The 9,769-nt window shown below is 48.1% G+C and overlaps 1 protein-coding gene across 1 annotated transcript; it reads left to right on the top strand.

Moving 5' to 3' along the window:
- Nucleotides 1-7,895: 7,895 nt before the first annotated feature.
- Nucleotides 7,896-9,382, top strand: LOC109754752 (uncharacterized). Its single transcript, XM_020313656.3, has 2 exons — nt 7,896-8,240; nt 8,409-9,382. The coding sequence occupies exons 1-2, from the start codon at nt 7,969-7,971 to the stop codon at nt 9,070-9,072; spliced, it is 936 nt and encodes a 311-aa protein (XP_020169245.1). The 5' UTR covers nt 7,896-7,968; the 3' UTR covers nt 9,073-9,382.
- Nucleotides 9,383-9,769: the final 387 nt, after the last annotated feature.

A 9,769-nucleotide genomic window follows, 5' to 3' on the forward strand; every position in this document is an offset into this window, starting at 1 on the left:
GTCGAAGAACAATCCAAATGCACGGCCGGAGGACTTTCCCCTTCCCAGCTTTGCCGGGAGCAATTCGGCGAACACCACAGCACCAGCTGCTGCTCAAGCAACCGCAAAAGGTCCCGCTCCTGTTCATAGCAGCCCGACCTCCGTCTCTGGCATGCTCGGCGGGCCTTCGTCGCTGGCTGAGCTCGACGCCCTCACGGTAGTTACGTGTCATACCCTTTTCACCAGCATGTCTATAGTCTTCCGTTTCAGTTGCCTTTCGGATGTTTGACGTTGCAGACATGTCTTCTTAGTAGGCCGACGATACCCAGTGCACCCTACTGTACGACATCAAGGGACAGAAGGTGGCCGTGGGGAAGGCAACGATCGTGAAGCCGAAGGACCGCATGTTCCACAACCGAGAGATGCTCGATGGCGTCTTCAAGGTTAACGTGGCCAGTGTCTTAGCGGTCTTCGAGGATTTGCCTCCTCCAGTACCAGTTGATGACGACGAGACCCCCCTCCCTCCCGAGGATTGGCGCATGCAAGAGCTGGTTCTGGCCTTGGCCGAAGTCTCTTCTTCGTCTTGAGGCGCCCAGTATCACACCAATGCCACCTTCTCAAGAAGGTATGAACACCACCCCACCTACCAAATTACCTGCACCTGTCGTGGCGGGTGATAGCGGACGACGCGAGGGAGAGCCTCCATTAGTGCCAGATCATGTCACCCCCGCTGTCGAAGAAGCAAATGTTGATGATGACATGGAGGAGGAGGATGCTGACCCAGACAAGTATTTCAGTACCGCCTATGATGATGGAAGATTGATGGCTCAGGACGATGAAGACTTAGGCTATGAGCATGGAGATGATGACTTGATGATGCCTGATTTGCCGGAGCGGGAATGTCCTAAGGCGGAATGCAAAAAGTCCCTCTTCAAGCGATCCTCGCAGGAGATGCCTCCAGATGCCGCCTCTACCCAGCAACCCCCCGAGGCCCGTCCACTGATTAGCCCGACGACACTGGGGGTGGTGGTTAGGAAAGGTATGGTGGGCTCACTACCGCCACCTACCAAGAAGCAAAGGAGGAGACCGAACAGGAAAGGCCCTAAAGGCGCCAGAGCTGCTTCAAGCAGCCAGCCACCTCTAAAGCCCCGGGTGGTAGACAGAATACCTTTCGAAGGTAAGACGCGTTTCCATGTCGCCGGCGACCCGATCCTACCTGCCAAAGCGCTAGAGCACATACTGAACAATGATCTAAAGAGACTCCATGAAGATGTGCTAGCCAGAAAGAAAAGCCTTCTGATCACGGAAAACCCAGGATACCTGCTTTACGCGGCTCAGGTGTCGGGTGGGAAGTTGTACGTCGAGACTTGGCCCGCGAATCAGTTCATCCTGCGGTTTGACTACATCTACGACATGTTCCACATGACCAAGCTGGATTTCCAGTTCATCCGCATGTATGCGCTGTATCTCAACTACTTCATCAGGATCGAGAACATAAAATATATCTGCGTCGCGGACCCATACTATATGCACGAGAGCTTCTTGGCAGTTTGCAAAGCGCACCGTGACTATGCGAGCAATTACCTCGGCGAATTCATGATCGCTAATAAGGACAAGGAAGTGATTCTCCTGCCTTATCATCCCACGTAAGTCATCTGCGCATATCCTTTCGTAAGTGTTAATCATTCATTTGCAAGCATGGAGGCTAATTTGAGGTGTAGTTAATTTGCGCAGCGGGGGCGGCACCGTGCTCATCATTCTGTCCCCGGAATACTCCCATGCTATGTACTTGGACTCATCGAAGAACATCAAGAAAAAGGATTACACACACGTAAAGAGTGTTCTCGATAGTGCCTTGTTTACCTTCAGCCTGTCTGGTGGATATATCAAGGTGAAAAGGCATAGGAAGAACGGGCTGGTTTTTCGCCATAAGACCGACTTCTGCTGCATCCAGCAACCGCACACCAGTAAGGCTGATGGATTCTACCTCATGCATCACCTGCTTGAGTACAAAAGGAATAATCAACGCCTTCGCATGTCACCTACTATCGAAGATGCCGAGATTGTCAGCTGGGCCACAAGCATAGGAAAGACACCGGATCATCGAATCCGAGCTGAGTTTTATCACGTACAGTGTGAACTTGCCCAAGTGATGATGAAGCGGGTCCTCGAACCAACAGGGATGTTCTACCATGGGCCAATCACGTGGCCTGATGTCCGAGCACTGCTACTCGCTCAGCATCTGGACCTAAAGCCTTTCAAGAAGCTCGGGTGCTTCCTCCTTGACTATGAAGATTGGACCGCCGACATGGAGGACTGATTGTTGATGACAATGTGTCACTACTGTCTTTATATCGCAAAACTTTGAATTTATGCGCGGCGAAGCTATGTGATGTAACTAAACCGTGGTCCTGAACTAGCGTAGATCGCTCTAGTTAATTAGTTTGGGTATGAGGAACTTCGTCATTTATGTTTAGTATTGGTTGCTTGTATTTTGCTAATTATGCCTCTTTGTTTTCTTAAGTACATTATGTTGCATATTATCGTTCAATTCATCAACTAACGATGCAGGTACATAGATCAGAGATGGCGAAGGAATTCTACGTTGTGTTCATTGGGAGGGTTCCAGGAGTGTACGACCACTGGCCAGACGCTCAGGCCCAGGTGGACAAGTACCCGGGTGCTAGCCACAGAGGGTTCGACAATAGAGCCGAAGCGGAAAGTAGTTACTTGAGGTGGACGCTCCGGCATCAGCGGGGGCGCTGGTGCCTCAAGTACTACATAGTCGCGCTCTTGCTCATGCTGATCGCTCTTCTCTTCTACATCATGGTTTAGATAGAGATGATGAAACTTGTGTGTGTGCCACGACCATGCAGTTGCACTCATTCGAGACATGACATGACTTGTGTATCGCTATTTTTGAGATGTGATGATATTTGTGTTGAATGATGATGATGATGATGGTATGACGAGACTACAGTATGTCTATGATATGATGATAATAGTGCATGTTTAGTATGATCTGATGAATCTACTGTATATAGCATGTATAAATACATCACAAATACGTAGAGGGGTGTAAATCTATGATAGCAGGAATACTAGCAGTAGCGCTGGAAAGCATCTACTAGCAGCGCTGGATTAGCAGCAGCGCTTCGTTCGTTCAAGCGCTACAGAGAGTTAGCATTAAGAGCAGCGCTACTGCTAACCATACTTACCAGTAGCGTTGCCCTTACCAGTGCTACTGCTACAACTTAGCTATAGCGCGGTAGCAGTAGCGCTGGACCCAGCGCTACTGCTATGTATATTTCAAGCGCTACTACTAGGGTTTTCCCTAGCAGTGTTTGGGAGGGATACTTTTTTACCTTTGCTTCTCCATCTTTTCTTTTTCTTCTCCTCATCATGTGTGGGTTTAATCAACTTTTTGGAGCTCCTTATTGATGAGATTGGTTGCATAGGAAGCTCATTCTCGTAACCTGTTTCATCACGAGAGACAATAGGAGGGAAAGTGGAGAGCATTACCCTTTTATTAGTATTTCTTTTATATTCTAATGGTTTTCCCATCTTTCTATAGTTGGCAATATAAGCATTCTCATTGCAATTTACCACGCAAAACATATAGATTTCTTTAAGAGTACTTTCAGCATGGTCGGTGAATATGAACGCTTCAAACCATATATTTTTATATGACAATTCTTCACACCCCAAAAATAAACAGAGTTCATTATAAAGTTCAAGGGTGATCAAGTTATTGCAATATTTGGTCACGATTTGATCATGAAAAAGTATGCATTGAAAATTAAGATGACCAACTCTATTGCAAAGTTCACAAGTAATGGGATGAACAGAGCATAATTTTGTAGCAAATTTATCTATCACCTTAAGCCACCGATTGGTTTCATCATGTTTATGCTTCTTACAATATCGATCATCCCTATAATCATGTCTTCACAAACTCTATTCACTCCACAAAGATTGACATGCTTATAAGAAACTTCCTTATCGTGACAAGTGTTATTAGTATTATGAATATTCATAGCAAGCACACTAACAACATTGCAATCATGCTCATCATTCAAAGGTTTTATGCCAAACATTTTATTGACTTCTTCTTCTAACACTTGAGCACAATTATCAGAATCCTTATTTTCACGAAAGATATTAAAAAGATGAAGCATATGAGGCAACCTCAATTTCATTTTTTGTAATTTTCTTTTATAAACCAAACTAGTGATAAAATGAGAAACTAAAAGATTCAATTGCAAGATATAAAAATATACCTTCAAGCACTCACCTCCCCGGCAACGGCGCCAGAAAAGAGCTTGATGTCTACTACGCAACCTTCTTCTTGTAGACTCGTGTTGGGCCTCCAAGTGCAGAGTTTTGTAGGACAGTAGAAAATTTCTCTCATGTGGATGACCTAAGGTTCAATCTGTGGGAGGCGTCGGATGAAGATGGTCTCTCTCGAACAACCCTGAAACCAAATAACAAAGAGTCTCTTATGTCCCCAACACACCCAATACAATGGTAAGTTGTATAGGTGCACTAGTTCGGCGAAGAGATGGTGATACAAGTGTAATATGGATGGTAGAAGTATATTTTTATAATCTGAATAAATAAATAAAGCGAGGTAACTAACAAAAGTGAGCAAAAACGGTATTGCAATGCTTGAAAACAAGGCCTAGGGTTCATACTTTCACTAGTGCAAATTCTCTCAACAATGATAACATAATTGGATCACATAACAATCCATCAACGTGCAACAAAGAATCACTCCAAAGTTTCTACAGGAGGACGTAGGATGAAAACGTGCATCAACCCCTATACATAGATTACCCCAATGTCACCTTGGGAATCCGTGAGTTGAGTGCCAAAACATACATCAAATGAATCAATAGAACATCCTATGTCACCACAGATATCCCATCGCAAAACATACATCAGGTGTTCTCAAATCCAATACTCAATCCAACATAACGAAACCTCAAAGAGCAAGACTCATTCATCACAAGAAGGTAGAGGGGGAGATCAAGATCGTATGAACAAGGCTCGCGGTACATCAAGATCGTGCCAAATCAAGAACACGAGAGAGAGATCAAACACATAGCTACTGGTACATACCCTCAGCCCCGAGGGTGAACTACTCCCTCCCTGTCATGAAGACTGCCGGGATGATGAAGATGGGCTCCGGTGATGATTTTCCCCTCCGGCAGGGTGCCGGAACGGGGTCCCGAGAGGTTTTCCGTGGATACACAGGCTTGCGGCGGCGAAACTTCTCATCTAGGTTTCTTTCTGGGGTTTTTAGGATTTATAGGAATTTTTGGCGTCGTTCTCACATCAGGGGGGGTTCTCGAGGGACCCACAAGCCAGGGGCGCGCCCTCCACCCTTGTGGCCGCATCGGGACTCCTCTGGCCCAACTCCGATGCTCTGTGGGATTCTTCTAGTCCGTCAAAAATCACCGTAAATTTTTAGCTCGTTTGGACTCCGGTGATATTCCTTTTCTGTAGAACTCAAAAACAAGGGAAAAAACTGGCACTGGGCTCTAGGTTAATAGGTTAGTCCCAAAAATAATATAAAATAGCATATAAATGCATGTAAAACATCCAAACACAGAGTATAATAGCATGGAACAATCAAAAATTATAGATACGTTGGAGACGTATCAGCGTCGTCTTCGGCGTCATCTGCTAATGCAGCAGAGTTGGCCGAGCTGAATCGAAGGCTCAAGAAGTCCGACGCCGAGTTCGATCTGCTAAATAAGCGGTTCGACGAGGCGCAAAGTAAGTCCATACTAGACTTGTGTGATACAACAGATTTTTGCTTGAAGTTGTAAGACTAATCTGGTCGACAATGTTGCAGCTACTGCCCCCGAGGTCGAAAACCTCAAGGCCGAGCTGAAGAGAGTTCGGCAAGAGGCTGCACGGCGGAGGGCGGTGGCCGAACAGGCGGCCGCCAAGCTGGCGACGGTGAAAACCGCCAGCCAGCAGCATGAGGCCAGGGTGGCAAAGGTGCAACAAGAGCTCCAGGATGTTGTCATGAAATGTGAGGCCCTTGAGCAGGAAGGTAAATACCAAGCCACCGAGCTGACCTCATTAAGGTCGGCGGTGAAGGAGGCGCGGACGGAGGCGCGAGGCCACCAAGCGGAGCTCCGCCAAGTCAAACATATTGCGGATGGTAAGCTGTACTTGTTGCAAAGTGTCTTTGGTGGTAACATATTCGCATTGCTCACGCGAGTATGGCGTTCCCCAGGTGCTTTTGCGGACCTCCCAAGGAGTGCAGCCGATGCAGCGAAGTACTTCGCGTCCCATGAGGGTCGTGCCGAGTAGAGGCTGTTTTGGGTGCAATTTCAAGCCCCCGAGCACACTCCCCTCCTCAACAACCAGATGAAGCAGCTGATGGAGCTGCATCGGATGGCGGAGCCGGCAATGAAGCACCTCTGCATCAAGTCGTATCCTTCCTGAAGGCTCCGTCGTGGGGTTCCCTCTCCCTCCATCTTGCTCCGGGTGAAAACCTGATCTCTGGATCGGACGGTGGCGGCTACCTATGGTCGTACCCTTCTCGAAGGCACCGTTTTGGAGTCCTGACTTTGTTGTGGTCCGCCTCATTTCTTCGTTATGGTTTGCTCATGGTGGAGGTCCCCGATCGGGTCCTAGCGGTCTTCTTCGCTCATCTGTAGTTTGCTTGGTTGTCGGTGGGGTAGTGTGGCAGTGCCCGGCACCTTTGTATCTCACCTTGGGTGTGTGTGTGTTGTGTGTGGTATTGGCGTGTGTTTGTATCGGTGTCTCGGTTGTATGCGGTGATGGTTGCTTTATATATAAAAAGGGGGAAAACACTTTTTCGTCAAAAGTTAAGGGATCGGATAGAAATGTGCTAAACAAAGCTGCCGATTCCGATAGTGCACAGGGGCTCTTCTAATGGATCAGGTGGCGGTCTGAACAGGAAGGCAACGTGTGGTTTTCCACGGGAAGAAATGGTCGGTGAGCCACTGTGCTGACGCGACGCGGGAGCCATGTCCCGTGGAAAATTTGATGACGAGAGAACGTCTGGCATCATGGTCATGAGCACTCAGATTCAGAAGCAGCACAGGATCGAGCTACAAGAACAAGAGCCACGGTGCCGTACGTTCTCGGGAAACATCGGTCATTTTTGAGCATTTGGTTGCAAGAGCAGGCTTAACTTTTGGGAGCTGCTTTCCACGAGTATTTTAATTGGGCTCTTCACCGAATTCACGATCCAAATCATTTGGTGAAACCTCAATCAAGAGCACCAGTAGGATTAGTTAAGAAATATCATTGTATATATAGTAGTAGTAGGATAAGAATCGTGGGCTATTATTCTGTTCCATCTCGAGAGACCAAAACATGGACGTAATTTGGAACATACTATTGCAGCCATGCATATTATTCAGCAGTGAGATCACTGTGTCGATCAGCACTCTAAGGAAGGAACAGAGGTAGGTTCATCCTTGGAGGATAGCCCCGGGCAGGTTTCCTCATTCGTTCGTGGCACAAGCTACGTACCCCAAAATTAAGGATCTACCTCGCGTGCTTAACCAGATCCCGAATTCGGCCTTGCGACATGCCACAAAGGGAGCATATGTATGTGAACTGCAGCATGCAGAATATATCTGGTCTTACGTGGCCAGATCACCGGAGCAACCGCCCACTTTGACTTACATCGTACACACGCCTATTGTTTATGGTATCGGACATACACAAACTCTCCCAATGCTAATGGCCAAGGCAGAAGAAGAATGGAGGGAAAATTCGCAGCTTCTGCAGCACCTCTCGCGCGTGCCCTGTCAAACTGTCATGGGGTACGACCACCGAATGGCGCCGTCTCCTCTACTCCTCTATATATACTCCTGCCAAGGGAAGAGACGAACATAGCTTCTGAGTTCTGACTTCTGGCCACTACAGCGATCACAGCCACCAGTAGTCGATCCTAGGTGACTAGCTAGCAGAGCTTGTATCGAGGAAATCGATCTGATGGGGAGGTCGCCGTGCTGCTGCCACGACGCGGGCGTGAAGAAAGGGCCGTGGACGGAGGAGGAGGACAAAGCGCTGGTGGAGCACATCCAGAAGCGCGGCGGGAACGTCGGCAGCTGGCGCGGCCTTCCCAAGGCCGCCGGGCTGAACCGCTGCGGCAAGAGCTGCCGCCTCCGGTGGACCAACTACCTCCGCTCCGACATCAAGCGCGGCAACTTCTCCGAGGAGGAGGAGCGCCTCATCATCACCCTCCATGCCAGCCTCGGGAACAAGTACGTAGTTCGCGTCAAATCCAACTACTCCACACGCACATAGCTTAGCCGCCATGCCCCATGCATGGACTGTCAATTCCCTCCAGCTCGACCTTTTGCCATAGTTGCTACGTACTTCTTAGTCTTTGAGTTTGACACTGACATGGATAAATTTCTGTTGGGCGTTAGGTGGTCGACGATCGCGACGCACCTGGAGGGCCGGACGGACAACGAGATCAAGAACTACTGGAACACGCACATCCGCAAGAAGTTGTTGCGCATGGGCGTCGACCCCGTCACGCACCAGCAGCTGCCACCCGACCAGACCAACCACGACGTCAATGGCGCCGCCGCCGCGCTCCTCCCCGAGGCGCTCCTCTGGGCGGCGGCGGCGGTGAGCCTCGGCGGCCTGGACACCGGTGCCCTCATGCAGGCGCAGGTTCTGCAGCAGCTGCTCCAGGCCATCGGCTCTAACAACAGCACCACCGGCCTCATAGCCAACCTGGCTGCAGCAAACACACTGCTGAACTCAAGCAGCAGCATCGTTCCGAACCAGATGAACTACCTGCAGACGGGTTATCTCTGCAACACCTCCAATTTTGCAGAGCAGCACGTGGTGCAGCAGCAGCTGACCAATGATACGTCTCCGGGGACGAGCACCTTTGCAGCTGCTGAACGGGCTGATCAGCTCTGCAACACTGCCGCTTCATATAATGTTGCACCCGCAGGTGACTGGCCGCCGGCGCAGGAGTTCGGCGGCTTGCTGGAGCCCATGATGGAGCTGCCCGGGCTGTGCTCTCTCGAGGGTGACTCTTTCTGGAAGGACATATTGGAAGACAGCTACTGTTTATAGATGTCTTGTGTATGACAGTTTTGTACAGTGTTAGATCCATCATAACGGTGTGCTACAACATTCATTGATTTGTTTGTGTTCATTGTGGTTCTTCCAATAGATTTTTCAGTGAAGTTGAAGGTTGTCAACTGCTGATTTGATGTGACTCGTGCTACACTTTCCTTATAAGTTAACATGTTGCCACTCGACACAAACGCGATGACAAAAATGAGATTCCAGATAACTGAAACACTTTGTCACAATAACGGTGGCGCTTAAGATATAATTTGGCTTCAATCCGGCCTTAGCTATAGTGTTATACTGGCTTACTCACAACCCATCTATCTAATACGAACGAACCTAAGATGTACGTATTAAAAAGCTGAGTACATTTCATTTTCAGTAAAAAAAAACTTTTTTTCGAGGAACCAACAAGAGCATTGCATTTTCATAAAAGAAGAAAAGGAAATTTGATGTATAGAGCTGCAAATGGTGAGGCAAACTTGCCAAAACCCTAGATTTTTTTCTTACAAACATATTCACAAGAAAACCATACGGAAAACTGTAGCGATGATTTAGAATAAATAGACATTCCTCGGTCACCTTGAAAATAGCAAAACCACCATTTGTTTCCGGATCAAAATTGGTTCAGGATGGTTTTCGTCTGACGTAGTTTCCTAAAAAAGGTCCACTTGGAACCTTAACTTTTCTAGCAAAT

This window comes from Aegilops tauschii, chromosome 2, assembly GCF_002575655.3.
Source record: "Aegilops tauschii subsp. strangulata cultivar AL8/78 chromosome 2, Aet v6.0, whole genome shotgun sequence".
NCBI classification, from domain to species: domain Eukaryota; kingdom Viridiplantae; phylum Streptophyta; class Magnoliopsida; order Poales; family Poaceae; genus Aegilops; species Aegilops tauschii.

What these genes read in the sequence shown, in the direction of transcription:
- LOC109754752 (XM_020313656.3), top strand. Translation starts at nt 7,969, where the DNA reads ATGGGGAGGTCGCCGTGCTGCTGCCACGACGCGGGCGTGAAGAAAGGG. An exon ending in CATGCCAGCCTCGGGAACAA is followed by an intron (nt 8,241 to 8,408) that starts GTACGTAGTTCG and finishes GTTGGGCGTTAG; the next exon opens with GTGGTCGACGATCGCGACGC.